At 39.7% G+C, this 14,770-nt stretch overlaps 1 protein-coding gene and 1 long non-coding RNA gene across 2 annotated transcripts; one reads left to right on the forward strand and one right to left on the reverse strand.

Moving 5' to 3' along the window:
* Nucleotides 1–495: 495 nt before the first annotated feature.
* Nucleotides 496–10,515, reverse strand: LOC113007359 (G2/M phase-specific E3 ubiquitin-protein ligase-like). Its single transcript, XM_080290976.1, has 7 exons — nucleotides 10,493–10,515; nucleotides 10,009–10,080; nucleotides 4,232–4,446; nucleotides 3,844–4,111; nucleotides 3,547–3,701; nucleotides 3,075–3,307; nucleotides 496–1,821 (listed from the first exon to the last, which is right to left on the reverse strand). Exons 2-7 carry the CDS (start codon nucleotides 10,063–10,065, stop codon nucleotides 1,571–1,573), a joined length of 1,179 nt encoding a protein of 392 aa, XP_080147102.1. The 5' UTR covers nucleotides 10,066–10,080; nucleotides 10,493–10,515; the 3' UTR covers nucleotides 496–1,570.
* Nucleotides 10,516–10,990: 475 nt separating this feature from the next.
* On the forward strand, nucleotides 10,991–12,725 carry LOC145421126 (uncharacterized). Its single transcript, XR_013902421.1, has 2 exons — nucleotides 10,991–11,700; nucleotides 11,783–12,725. It is a non-coding gene; the product is annotated as an uncharacterized LOC145421126 (long non-coding RNA).
* Nucleotides 12,726–14,770: the final 2,045 nt, after the last annotated feature.

A 14,770-nucleotide genomic window follows, 5' to 3' on the forward strand; every position in this document is an offset into this window, starting at 1 on the left:
TATGAAAATACCGCTTTACTCAGTTTAAAGTAATACCACTGTATAATAGCCTTCAAATTTAATGTTAACAGTATCTCAGGAATATTTTTCAAATCTCACCTTTTCCCCTTATTTTTCAGAGATTACAAGTTCATGTGTGACATTTATTTAAACCACCATGTAGCTAAAAGTAAAAACAAACACTGTAGAAGCACTTGTGGCTGTGTCCTTTGTGAACACACATTAGGGAAAATGAAAAACATTCATTTATAGAGTGTTTGATCTATAAACATGTACCACTGTGTAATCCTGTTTTTGGATGAACTGAGGCTTAAAAATATAGGCTAGAAAGCGACTGTTCATTTCAGGGATTTTGGTTCCTTATCAGCGGAGTCAGAGCATGAATATGATGAGGCTTGTAGAGATGACAGTAGGCAAGCAGACAAGTTTCCTGAGGTTGGGCTGAATGAACCTAGAACACAGGAAGAAACCTAAACAAGCATAAGGAACTTTAGCTAAATATATTGTCACGTACAGCCAAATGACAGTAATAAAGAAGGTAAGCCGTGACCATAGAAAAAGCAAAGCAATCACTGGATTGACTGTCCAAATTGCTACACACTTTTTAAGCATCGTTCACCAACAAACTGAGTCTAACAAATCATTTTCTTTACTTTGGTAATTACAGTTATTGCCTTATGTATAAAATATAATTTTAATACCAGTGTTCATTATCTTGACATTATTTTTTTACAAAAAACACTAGCTTTACAGCCATCATCTCTTACATAATTCTACCACAATACTACCAAATTCTACCACATTTACATAATTGATTTTTAACCAGGTTATAGTAAAAGGCCAGGTGCCAATCTCAGAGTTAACGCCGGAGTTTAAAGTCAGTTTGTTAAAACTGCTTTGTTCTCGAAAGCAGTAAAATTAATTCATAACTTTTAATTCTGAGTTGAGATGGATTCTTCAGTTCTTGGTTTGAGAACAGATGAGGGTAAATTCATTTAACCTTTTACCTTGACTTAAGCACATAATTGTACTTCATAGCCCTCGTCAATGGAACCCAATACCAGTATTTGACAGTAACAGGTAAGCCTCAAATTTAATTTTTAAATAGACAAGACACCATGAGAACTGACATTACAATATTTTATTTTACAAAAGTCAGTGTCTTTTAGTTCAAAGTTTGTCTGGCATCTCTTGTACATCTTGAAAATAAATAAATAAATAAATAAAAAAACCCACACTCTATGCAGTGTACTATAATTGAACATAAACAACAATTTTCCAAAAGAATATTTCTAGATGAATTGTCATTTGAACTATTTCCTGGAAACTTTCTGAACACCACTTATTTTGCATGGCTTGATGCATGCATACCCTAGTTGTCTTAACTGGACTATAAATATAACTATATACACAATGAACAGTCATTTGTAAAAACACTTTTAAAATGTAAAATCTTTAAGAAGCCTGAGTGCCAGGAGCAATCCCCTTTAAGAACACTTACAATAACAACTTCATCCCAAAAGGCCACAGGTTTTAACCACAGCTTCCCAGCATCAGTTCATGTATGCAGCTACACCTTTCCAAATCCCAGGGATCCTTTTAATGCATCGTTCATAAGATCTTTGAATTGATCTTCATCTGCAACACCTCTTGGGAGATACAGGGATAAGCTGCACATTGATTTGTATGGGAAGCGCCGCATCCCTGACTCCTGATCGTAAAAGTCTATGTTGCAGGACTGTGGGAACCCCAGTGGTGGAAGTAAGTCAGCCCCAGTTATAAAGACCAGCAGCTCTTCAAATGTGTGGTCCACCTCTTGCTCTGTTAAAATACATACAAGTGTTAAATAAGGTGCAATGTGTAGATTTATAATCAGTTACACTGACTGCATAGTAGAGCAGTTGCGTTAATGACTATTTTGGAGTCAAAAACAGGTTTTTAGGCAAAACCATTATTGCAAAGCATTGTATTAAAAAAAAAAAATACTCAAAGCAATCCTGCCCTCCTAAGACAGGAAATTAATTTTGGTCCTCCAAGTCAGACCTATATGTCAAGGACTGTTTATGCAATGTGTATTTTTTTTTTAAAGTTATTCATTCTGTCCTTGCAAGAGTACATTGGCTTTCTAGTGATGTCACATTTGCGCGGGTGTTGTCATTGCACCACTCGATTACCCTAGGACACTAATATACAGGAGGTTTCGTTATAGTCAATGGAATACCTGAAGGTTCTTCTAGTTAGGCAGTGCATCTAATTAACAAATGACACAAATAACACAATTTGAAACCTGTCTTAAACACTGCAAAAATACTGGGGGCGATCGTGGCTCAAGAGTTGGGAGTTCGTCTTGTATTCGGAAGGTTGCCGGTTCGAACCCCGGCTCGGACAGTCCCGGTTGTTGTGTCCTTAGGCAAGACACTTCACCCGTTGCCTACTGGTGGTGGTCAGAGGGCCCGGTGGCGCCAGTGTCCGGCAGCCTCGCCTCTGTCAGTGCGCCCCAGGGTGTCTGTGGCTACAATGTAGCTGCCATCACCATTGTGTGAATGGGAGAACGACTGACTCTAGTCCTTAGGGACTAGTAAAGCGCTATACAAATACAGGCCATTTACCATTTACTTAATTCTCAGATGTGCTAATACAATTGAATCTTAAATTTTACCATATTTTAAATACAAGTATGTAATATAACTATTTAATATTTTAGTGTTAGGAGATGTTTTCGGTCATGTAATAAAAATAATGTTTTACCAGAAATCACAATGAAAATCAAATTACATCCTATCAGTCTAAACAAGATCTGGTAGAGATGACAGAGGATAAAAGAAATAATCTTCAAAAAATATTTGTTGTAGGTGGTTTCCTTTCAAATACCTCACCTAAAAGGTAAAATAGTCAAAAACTTCCTCATATGCTCTAAGAAGGGGTGGATTTTGCAAAGTTCTAAGGTTTTATTGCACCCAAGTGTTGTTTCGATTTAGTTGTCTGTATTTTGTATTGTGGACACTGTATTTAACATGAAATGCCTGAAGCAATTCAAACAGAAACAAGACATGTGTTGTATTCTATGTACTCACCCTGAATGGCCATAAGCCACCATTCCCACTGAAAGATGGTGGCTTTTTCACGTCTGTCACTTCCAGCTGGACTCCATCCAATGGTGAAGAGATCCTGGAAGCTGTTTCTTGTAAGTTTATTTCCTGCAATTGTAAATACAGGAAGGAACTGCTTCCAGCATCTCTTCACCATTTGCCAGAACCGACCACACGAGTCCATACCGGCAACAAACTGCTGAATCATGCTGGCAACCCTGTTGACCACAGATTGTACTCTCAATTCATACAACATAGCAAAATTGTGAAACAAAACAAAAAGTTTTGTCAAAACAAAAAGTTTTGTTTTGTCAATTTAAACACCACCTTAACTGCAATACAGATATCAACTCAGCAGATTGATGATTTGTTTAAGTGTTAACTATTAGGGGGGAACACAATGGGAAGACGAGCCCTGACCAGGAAACTACTTTGGAATTTTCTAGCAAATTCTCACCTGTGAAATGCAAAATGAGATACAATCTTGCCCCTTATCCTCTTAACATCAAGTAGTGTGGCAGTGTAGATGTCAGGGATACCACAGCCTGCAATCCAGTCCCCAAGGTGACTTTTCAAGTCTGCCAGGTCTTCTAGGGTGCTGAAGTTGGAAACCTTGAAAATCAGGCACCTCCATAAATACATACGTTTAAAGCATTCACTAAGTGCACTTACATTTTGAGACGTTCCACTTATGAGTTAAGCTATGCATCGTTTCATTGAATTTAATTACACCTCAGCATGCACACAGCTTTACCTTTTCTATGTTCTGTTTGATGTCTTCGTCCATGAAGACCTCTACATCGAAGTCATCAAGAGATGTCTTCTGGCCACACATCATACAGAACAGGTGTCTGTTGATACACCGTGGCCCTGGCCCATTGTGTGCTATCGACCAAGCAATCAGTTTACCAGCCGTATAAAACTTGTTGCTTGACAGCAACTGCTGGCTATAGCTGAACAACAGACTGCCAGGCTTCCCCTCAAAAATCCCTAGGGAATTCTGAGTTTCGACCATAAGTAAGCTGCAGGAAAAGATAGTAAAAAATAAAAAAAATTGAGTCAAATTGTGATTTCATCTTTGCAACAACAAAAAACACATTCACACATTCTATTATTGTGTGGGAGAGATGGGAATGGGTTACCGAAAAAATTCCTGCCTTGGGCCTCCATAATCATCGGCCATTTCACCAACAAATTCAATATTTGGCAATTTATGCCAGGCAAAATATGACTTAGAAAGTGCCATGCAGGCACTATGTAGGATTTTCCTTCGTCTGGCTATTATTGTACAATAATTGCTGGTGTCAAGATGTGTTTCCTGGAAATCTTTCAACACAGTCGCAAGGTCCATCTCGTCCTGAAGAAAAGAGGGGGGGGGGGGGGGGGGGGGGGAGAGAGAAAGGTCATGACTACATGAAACACATACACAGCAGTTCTGGCAGTGTTGTTCATGAGACATACATGTGAATCATTTCGTTCAGGGGAAGCCAGGACAGCCTCATCCAGGTCTGATACTTCTGACTCTGCAGAGTCGATGTAAAACTCTTCCCTAAACAGAACAAATGCATTTGATTTTTTTAATATCATGTGTACATACTGAAATGGAATGACTCATATGATAAAAGAATCTGATTTCACATTCTTTTACTGTATAGATACAGGCACCTCCTATTAGGTCCTGCGTGTTGTACTAAAGTACATTTAAAACACGGGAGGGCATGGTGCTTCCTGCCAGAGAGCAGCAGGTGTCAGTACGGCCCCTCCCGAGAACACTCAGTGTCTACATGCATTTAAAATTGAGAGGTGGGCAGAGGTGAGGTGGAACACACAGACCGTCCTCTGGACGCCGTGTAATGTGCCCATCCCCAAGGCCCTATATGTATGAGAGTGTGAGTAATGTGGATGTCTAAGTTGTGGAGTAAAATTGAGGTACAGGTAGCCAGAAGGGAACAGAGGAGGAATGCCTCCCCTGCACCCTGGTGACACACCTGCACTCCAAGGCCCTGCATGTGTGGGTGGGTGTGGTGGAGCAGGAAGGGCGAGGGAGTTGGGGATGGGAAGGGAAGGGCAAGTAGCCCTTTCTGGGGTCTCCCCCGCTGACCCCAGTAGGAACCCCTGCCCTCTGGACCCCACCAAGGAAACGGGGCCCAGGCCCATCCAGACTGGGGCCCATGGCAGCAGCACCGCCAAGCCCCACAGGACCCAGGGCAGCCCAACTGACCCCACCGCAGAGGAAACTGTACCCACAATCAATCAATCATCAATTCAGTTATCTCCCAGGCTACACAAGACAATAGATATCCAGGTTAAGTCCATTCTCCACCTCTCCTATATCTCTCCCCCACCTACAGCGTGAACTCCTGCATGGATGAAACAACCTCCCTGCCAGCTGAAGAGACCCCCAGTTAGGCTGATGCACCAGAGGCCCCCTGTGACCCTTCCCATGAGTGATTTGGGTAGAGATTTCTATCTAGTCAGATCGCCTTGTACTTTCTTTAGAAGTGGGGTGTGGTTTAATTTAGTTAAATCTGCAAGCTTAGGAGAGACGGACGATCTGATATTCTCGTGTTGGCGTTGTTCCCACATCATCATAATTAATGTTGTTCCAGGGTCCACATTACAAGTAACCAATCACCTTCTTGTGACGTCATACTTTTGCGACTTCGAAAAATACCCACCTTAAAAAAACAAATGTTCTTCGAGAAACCACCTTTTGTCCGACGATTCAGCAATTTCAATTCCTCTCAAGATACTTTTCTTTAATAAACGGTAAGTATAATACATATGTTTTCCTTGAAATGGATAGCTGTTTGTTTGCTAGTGATAGGCTACTTGCGAACCAGTGTTCTCCAGACAGAGAATTGCGTGTCAATGTATTATGATTAATTATGAAAGTACAGGTGAATATAGCTCTCCCGTCAATATATTATGATATATAATAAATGTACAGGTGAATATAGCTGTGATAACAATGTCAGGCAAAATTGCAGTAGCTTCCCTGATCACTTTACAAACATAAGTGAAGAGAATTTGAACTAAAAGGCCTAGACTAATGGTTGTGTGCTGAATCTATGAATCAAACTATCACCTGGAAACATAATTAACTGGTCCATAGCTGTGAAACTGGACATGAGTTCTTGATTCTATGGAGATTAACAGTAATCCAGAAATTTACAAATTTGTCCTGGGACATCTTGTAAATGTTGTCCCTGGGACATCGTGTTAAAGTTGCCAGACACATACCATATGAAAGTTTAGCCTCTTTTAGCCCCTGCTTGTTTAATATTATATATATATATATATATATATATATTGTTTTAATATTATATTTAATATTTACATTGTATTGGAAAACAACCCAAAACAAGTTAAAATGAATTAATGAATATTGACTAATTAAACCTTTGTTATTTTACCACCAGAAATGCACGATATAATTAGAAGAAGTGTTCTGAATGACGAAAAAAAAAGAACTGGAAAAGACACACAACTTTGTGTGCATGTGTCACAATGCCAGGAGGACCCATTCAGTGTCGTGTTAGAAAAACTGAACTCATTAACCCTTCATGGACATTATAAATGTTTAAATGTTGCCTCAGGTAAAGACAGGAAAAGAGACTATTACAAATTCAACTGCATCAGAGCTGGAAAAAAAAGTCGAAACAGCTACAGGGCAGTGGGCTGTAAGGCCTTTGTTTCATTTAAAGTACTCAAAGTACTTTGTTTTTTGCAGTACTCAAAAAACAGAGTAGGTGGATTTGCCTAAACCAGCTAAACCGGCACAGAGCATTCCTTTATAAAAGACGTGTGCAATTCCAATTTTTTTTTAAATAATACAGTCTTGATTTAAACTTTAAATTCCTTCAATTACAGTTACTAATCATTTCAAATAACTTTTTTTCAGATTTTTCCACCGCCTGAAATACCTTTTTTTTTTTTTTTTTTTTAATCTGGCTACAAGAATATGTGTCTGGATGATCTAATTGAAGTGCTCCTAGGGAAGGCCGACGACTGCTTCTCAGTCATAAAAACCCTGCAAGATGTGGGCCGCATGAAAAACCGGTTTGCTGACACCTTGTCTCAAATTTCAGACTCTGCTTCAAGACTGATGGAAAGTGGTTGGGCTCTTAAAATTACAGTCAAGAACAGCCATGGAGTTAATGCATATCAAGTCCCATTTGAGTCAAGAGAAGTGTATGATGTCTGCCCTGTTGAGTCCTACTACAACTGTACATATGGCTTACGAGGACTTCTTTGCAAGCATGTAGTGTTACTTGCAAAATTAGCAGAGGCTGACAATGACATCTATCCAAACATGGAAACAGACATTTCTACCTTGGCAAGAATTGCAGTGAAAGAAAGGCATTACTTTGTACACTGTGAGGACTTGAAAATGCCAAGTTTGTTTGGAAATCTGTGTTTTTTTGCATCGGCTGAAACACTTCAGTGCACTTGTTGTACGTTCTCTCACTATAACACATGTGCTTGCCTGAAGGTGGCTTGTAGCTAAGGATGCAACGATACCAATTTTTTCAAACCGATACAATACCGATACTTGGATCTGAGTACTTGCCGATACAGAGTTCAAAAACCGATACTTCTACCACACACACACAAATGCAATGAATTGGAAGACAGGTTTTATTTTATTCTCTGCCGATAATAAATATCTTAATAAAAATGACCACAAAAAATTTTCAAGTGAAAAATAAGCACTTCTGTTAAATTATTGCAATTGGTAAATGGCCTGCATTTGTATAGCGCTTTTCTAGTCCATAGGACCCCAAAGCGCTTTACACTACATTCAGTCATTCACCCATTCACACACTGGCGATAGCAAGCTACATTGTAGCCACAGCTGCCCTGGGGCGCACTGACAGAGGCGAGGCTGCCGGACACAGGACTAAAATGAGTCAGAGCCTCTGTTATTTTAACTGCGCGTGGATTTTCTCTTGACATTTTTCATCGCTTTTCCAAAACCTGAGTTAAAGTTGACTGTTCCGGTCCACTGCTGACATTTTGTTTAGCCTAGCTACAGCAGCCTCCAGTTTCTCTTTTTTTTTTATCTGGAGCTGCCAGTCTGACTCGTCTAACCCTGTACCTGTTTAGCGCGGGATGTCCCCTAGTGGCCAATCTAAAAAACTTCTACAAAAATGACAAGCCACCCTCTGATTAATGAAATAAGTTAGTATCGGTTCATAACTTTTACGAGTATGAGTACACACACATTTTACAGTATCGGCCCCGATACCAGTATCGGTATCGGTGCATCCCTACTTGTAGCCATTTTAAACAAATGAAAAACGTCCTTTATCAACTTTGAATGACACTCCTGTAGTTGAAAGCACAGACAAAAAATGCACAGAAGATGCGGTAGGAAAACTAAATGCTGTTTTAGACACAGTTAAACAGTGGGCATTCATTCCAGAGGGCATTACTGCAATGATAGATGAACTGCATACAAATGTCTTAAAAACAAAACAAGAAGTAGGCAAAGGTATATGTCAGTACGAAATAAAGACGACAGATAATGCACGCAAAATTAGGCCATTGCATTCTTGCAAGAAACGTTTGGCCAGCATCGATATTCCAACAGTCTGTGAAAATGAATGTGAACAGTCGATAACCACTGACAGAGAGACATCCTCTGGAGAAAATGAAAACATTTTGGAATACAAAACAAAAAAGAGAAGAGTTAAAGTTAAGTATATGCACAAGTAGACTTTTGTGTAAACATTTCAAAGGGACTGCATCCATTACTTCTGTTTATTGAAACCTAAAGCTGAATAGCTGTCTTAACTTTCTGCCAAGGAACAGATGAAAAGAAATTGTTTGGTCTCTCTCAAGCAGTTGTTTTTTATGTGTGTTATTCATTACTTTGGCTTGGTTGCTGTTTTTGATACAAATTCATCTGTGCCCATTGTAATATTTTCATATGTTACTATTTTTATATTGCTATGTATTATAAATAAAGGATTACTTATTACTATTAAAGGTCTGCATTTGTAATTGTTGGTATTATTTATAAAATATGCGCTCTTAAGTTTTTTGCTCCATAAAACGGTACCTGTCACTTTTTGGACATAGAGTATCAGCTTTTGAGGACCCCTGGCTCATACAAAATAGAAGTAAAAGGTTTCAACATCCAGCCTTTTTATGATTAAATACAAAGTGTAATAACAGAGTTATCAGGGTGTGATTTTGTTAATAGGTAATCATCCTTAATTGTAATTTAGAGTATGACTAAGTATAAGTTTAATAGTAATGATGAGTAAGAAAATATAGCCAGAGTAATGGAATGAGACTAATACCTGACCTCACACTGAGATTTGGTATGAAGTGGCATGTTTGTGCTAATGCTGACATTGGGGCTCAGAGTTCCTCTGTGTGTATATATTTGTGAACGTTAACTTGGCTAATGTCCAAGGGTCTAACTGCTTTCCTGTTGGATTGTATCACACAGCAAAAATGTAAACATTACTTATATAGGTTAAAGCTATAGTTTTCAGTACCATTATGACATGCACTCCACATGAGTTCCCATCCTGTTGATGTGGGTGGCTCACATGTGACAAAGTCCACTCTCCAGTGCAGCCTCTTGCTGAAGCAAATGAGCTGAGAGATCGCAGTTATTACAAATAAAAAGCATATAGAGAAATCAATAACCACGTTTGGTAATGATTTCAATTAAATTAAATATGTTAAATATGTTGATTAATTGCCTCCAGTTTTTCAACACCGCACTTTTTCTGACCTCCGACTCTCCAAATGAATTCATATAGACTATGGTCCTCTTGGGTATGTCACAAAACTGTTTTGTAAAAAGATGGATATGGTAGGCTTGTGCCTTGAGCTTTCCTAATGAGGGACACTGAAAAGTATCATGCACTAGAGAGAGTGCAAAATCTGTGCAACTTACAAACAAGGTCCAGTGGCTGCCGTTTTCCAGACAGGCTCCAATCAATTTCTCATACATCTGAAAGATGTTTTTCTGGAAATAAAAAGAATGTGGCAAGTATGTTTTTCTGTCAAGAATGACACTGCAAAATTGCGAAAGCTTGTCAGGTGAGACTTGTAATTAATTCCGCAGATACACAAACATATAGAAAGTGTCATTTTTTTGTTTACATTAATTAAGGTCTATAGTGTGCATGAAACAAATCAAGACCACAGACTCAAAACGCACCACTCAATTTTTGGTGTTCTTTATCAGATGGCCAAGACAGAAATGTTTTAATCTGTGTGCATTGCTTTTGAGTAAATCTTTACACAGAAAAGGTTTCAGAAAGGTATTTTTCAGATTCTTCTGACAAGGCTTCAATTTTGGAAAATGCTGTTTGTTTATAGTGGCAACTTATAAACCCTTTGTGATAAGAACATAGTTACCACAGTCCAAGTCATACCTTCAAAAAGTATGCACTTTGTGCTCTTGTGAATTTGAACTAAAAGTTCAAATTAAGTCCTAGGCTAATGGTTGTGTGCTGGATGCAGCACACAACCATTAGCCTAGGACTTTTAGTTCAAATTTTCTTCACTTATGTTTGTAAAATGATCAGGGAAGCTACTGCAATTTGGCCTGACCCAACCCCCGGGCCACGAAACACCAAAAAAGTTGGGGAACGCTGGTCTAGAGAACACTGGTTAGCTAATGCTGTCGTCAAGTAGCCTATCACTAGCAAACAAACAGCAAGCCAAGTGAGGAACATATGTATAATGCTTACCGTTTATTAAAGAAAAGTATCCTAAAAGGACTTCAAATTCGGCGGACAGTTTCTCGCAAGTGAAGAAAATTTGTTTTGAGGCGGGTATTTCGAAGTCGCAGAAGTATGACGTCACAAGAAGGTGATTGGTCACTTGCAATGTTGAACCTGGAACAACATTAATTATGATGATGTGGGAACAACGCCAACACGAGGATATCAGATCGTCCCTCCTAGGAGACACATTAATAACTAAATATTTAATATTTCCAGATTGTAGTGGGGTAGAAGAAGAATTATGGAAGGAGCAATTAATTGGAAGATATGTAAATTTTGAACAGTTAATTGAATAATCTGAAACCTCTTGAAAACGAGTTTATCAGTGTAATTACATTGTTGTAGCCTGTCTAATTGCTGCTGCTAGTGGTTCGTTAAGAAATTGCAAACAGTGAAGGGAAGAGAGGGGGCGTCCCTGCCATGGTGCCCCTCAGGAGACAGAAGCTGGAGGATGTCTGGTTATTTTTTCTGACACAAGCTGTTGGGGAATTATATAATATTTTTAGCCAGTTTATGAAAGAGGATCCAAAAACAAATTTGTGTAAAGTTGCAAATAAAAAATTCCAATTAACTCTGTCAAACTGTCAGGTTCGACGGTGCCCCGACCGGCGACCTGTGTGTGTGTGTGTGTGTGTGTGTGTGTGTTTGTTCTCCCGCTCTGTTTTTGTCTCCGTTGTAGTTGTTACGCGGTTGCGTAGCAACGGGAGATGTCCGACCCGGAAGTTCCGCCACTCTGAGTGGTCCCACCTGCAACTGATTCCTCGCCAGCTGCTGCCAATCATCCACCATTGTGACAGAACTATTTAATGGTGTGGCTGAGTGACAGACAACGCTGGAGTATTCCACCAAGCCGGGTAGTGACTCGAATTCAGCGAGTGTTAGACAAACGTTTGATAGCGGAGGGAGGCTAACCGCATCTGTTTGCCTTTTTTCCAGGCTACGAGTGAGACGGAGATACGAGAGGAGAGACGTCACTGTTTACGAAAGTCGTATGGACACACGAGGGGAGCACGGAAGGGACTTAGCACTATGGATTACTTTGGATTTGCTTCACTGTAAATAAAGACACTGTTCAATCTTAACGAGCGATCCGCGTCTGGGTTCTCTTACTCATCACTCCCGTAACACAAACGCTTCTTCTGCATCTAGAGACAATATTGTGGTTTCAATGTTTTTACTGTATGAGTAGTCTATTAAATTAGGTAATCTACTTGTATTTGTTGATGAGTGCCTACCTTTTATGAAACCAGTTTGGTCAGGATGAATTAGATGGGGGGGTTATCTTCTCTAATCTTTTTGAGAGAGCTTTGCAGATTAATTATTTTGCGGTCTACATTTATAAGGGATATTAGACGATAGCTTGAGGGAAATACAGGGTCTTCCTGGTTTTAGCAGGAGACTAATGTTGGCAGCATTCATAATCTGCCATTTTCCTTGATGTCCTTAAACATTCTGTGGAATACTGGTGCCAAAAATGTCCAGATTTCTTTGTAGAATTCTGCAGGAAAGCCACCTGGACCTGGAGCCTTATTATTGGGCTACTTATCAGGGTTTCCTGTAGTTTACCTGGCGTCAGTAACATTGCCTGACTGTCTAGTAATTTTGGAAGAGTTACGTTGTCAAGAAACTGATCAATTTCATTTTTAGACGGGTTTATTTGTGGTGAATATAAAGTTTCATAGTAATCCTTAAAAATGTTAATTCTTTCAGGGTCATATATTGTGTTCCCAGACAGCACATATAGTTGTTTTTTCTTCACTTATTTTTAACTGTTTAGCTAGAAATCGACTGGATTTGTTACTGTGTTCAAAATTCTGCAAGTGAAGTCTTTGTACAAGGAATTGAGGTTTTTTTTATTAATAAATTCATTTCATTCTAATTTTGTTTTGCATATTTTGACTTGGTCCATAAGGATTTTATGTTTTTTTCTAGTTCCTGAATATTTTTGTTTTCTTCTATCTTTTTATTTGATGAGAAAGAAATTATTTTGCCTCTCATCACAGCTTTCCCTGCTTCCCAGAGAACAGATGCTGATGTTCCAGGAGTGTCATTATAGTCTAAACATAAAGTCCACTCTTTTTTACAGGAAAACGCTGGCAGCTGGGGTTACCAGGGACTTCCTGTAAAAAATATAGTAGATAAGATAAGATAAGATAACCTTTATTAGTCCCACACGTGGGAAATTTGTTTTGTCACAGCAGGAAGTGGACAGTGCAAAAGTTATGACGCAAAAATTAGAATACGATAAGAATAAATACAGTACACAACTGTACAGAATAGAATAAAATAATATACTATATACAGTAGAATAAAATAGAATAAAAATATACAATAAGATAAAAATAGAATACAAATGCTATATACAACTGAGTAAAAATACAACGATGCCAGAAAAGATTATTGCACTTAGTATTATTGCATATGTATGGATGTGTGTGTTTGCTCAGTTAAAGTCTTTGTTGTGGAGTCTGACAGCAGTGGGGAGGAAAGACCTGCGAAATCTCTCCGTCCCACACCGTGGGTGCCGCAGTCTCCCACTGAAGGAGCTGCTCAGTGCTGTCACAGTCTGCTGCATGGGGTGGGAGATGTTGTCCAACAGGGATGACAGCTTAGCCGCCATTCTCCTGTCACTCACCACCTCCACTGGGTCCAGAGGGCATCCTAGAACAGAGCTGGCCCTTCGGATCACCCTGTTCAGTCTCTTCCTGTCCCCAGCAGAGATGCTGCCGCCCCAGCAGACCACACCATAAAAGATAGCAGAAGCCACCACAGAGTCATAGAAGGTCTTCAGGAGTGGGCCCTCCACTCCAAACGACCTGAGTCTCCGCAGCAGGTACAGCCTGCTCTGCCCTTTCCTGTAGAGGGCGTCTGAGTTATGAGTCCAGTCCAGTCTATTGTTCAGATGAACACCAAGGTACCTGTAGCTGTCCACAGCCTCAATGTCCATACCTTGGATGTTCAGTGGTTGCAGTGGAGAATGCTTGTGCCTGCGGAAGTCTACCACCAGTTCCTTGGTTTTACTGGCGTTGATCTGGAGGTAGTTCAGCTGGCACCAGTCCACAAAGTCTTGAGTCAGTCCTCTGTACTCTTTGTCGTCCCCATCAGTGATGAGGCCGACTATTGCAGAGTCATCAGAGAACTTCTGCAGGAAGCACTGGGTGGAGTTGTGGGAGAAGTCTGCAGTTTAGATGGTGAAGAGGAACGGAGCCAGAACCGTTCCCTGTGGGGCCCCCGTACTGCAGACGACCCTGTCCGACACACAGCCCTGAGTCCTCACATACTGTGGTCGGTCGGTGAGGTAGTCCAGGATCCAGGTAGTGAGGTGATGGTCCACTCCAGAGTTCTCCAGCTTGTCCTTCAGAACCGAGGGAAGAATGGTGTTGAAGGCACTGGAGAAATCAAAGAACATGATTCTCACAGTGCTTCCAGCAGTCTCCAGGTGAGCGAGGGAACGATGTAGGAGGTGAATGATGGCATCATCTGCTCCAATGCCAGGCCGGTAGGCAAACTGAAGTGGGTCTAGTGATGAGCTTGTTAGGCGCCGAAGCTGAGCCAGGATAGCTTTACATACAAAATATGTAAACTGGTTTACAGTGAATGAAACTCACAACTGTTAAATCTACAAAAAAGAAGTTAATTTCACACAACAATTGTTGTATATTCATAGAATATTTCCTGTATTTTTTTTACATGTAATAATTGCTTATTGTGGATCCATAAATTGTAAAATTAACAGGGAAATATCAAACAAAAAACAAATTTGAACTGATAAAACAACTGTGAAACTGTGGATTTTAAGTGGAGCTGCTCTGTATATTATACATAAAATCTATTACTATGCTGTATTTTTATGTTTTAATGTAAAAGTTTAAATCATAAACCTGCAAACTTCTTACTGCTATGCCTACACCTAAACATGCAAAA

The sequence above is a fragment of the Astatotilapia calliptera genome, chromosome 16 (assembly GCF_964374335.1).
Source record: "Astatotilapia calliptera chromosome 16, fAstCal68.1, whole genome shotgun sequence".
Taxonomy (NCBI): domain Eukaryota; kingdom Metazoa; phylum Chordata; class Actinopteri; order Cichliformes; family Cichlidae; genus Astatotilapia; species Astatotilapia calliptera.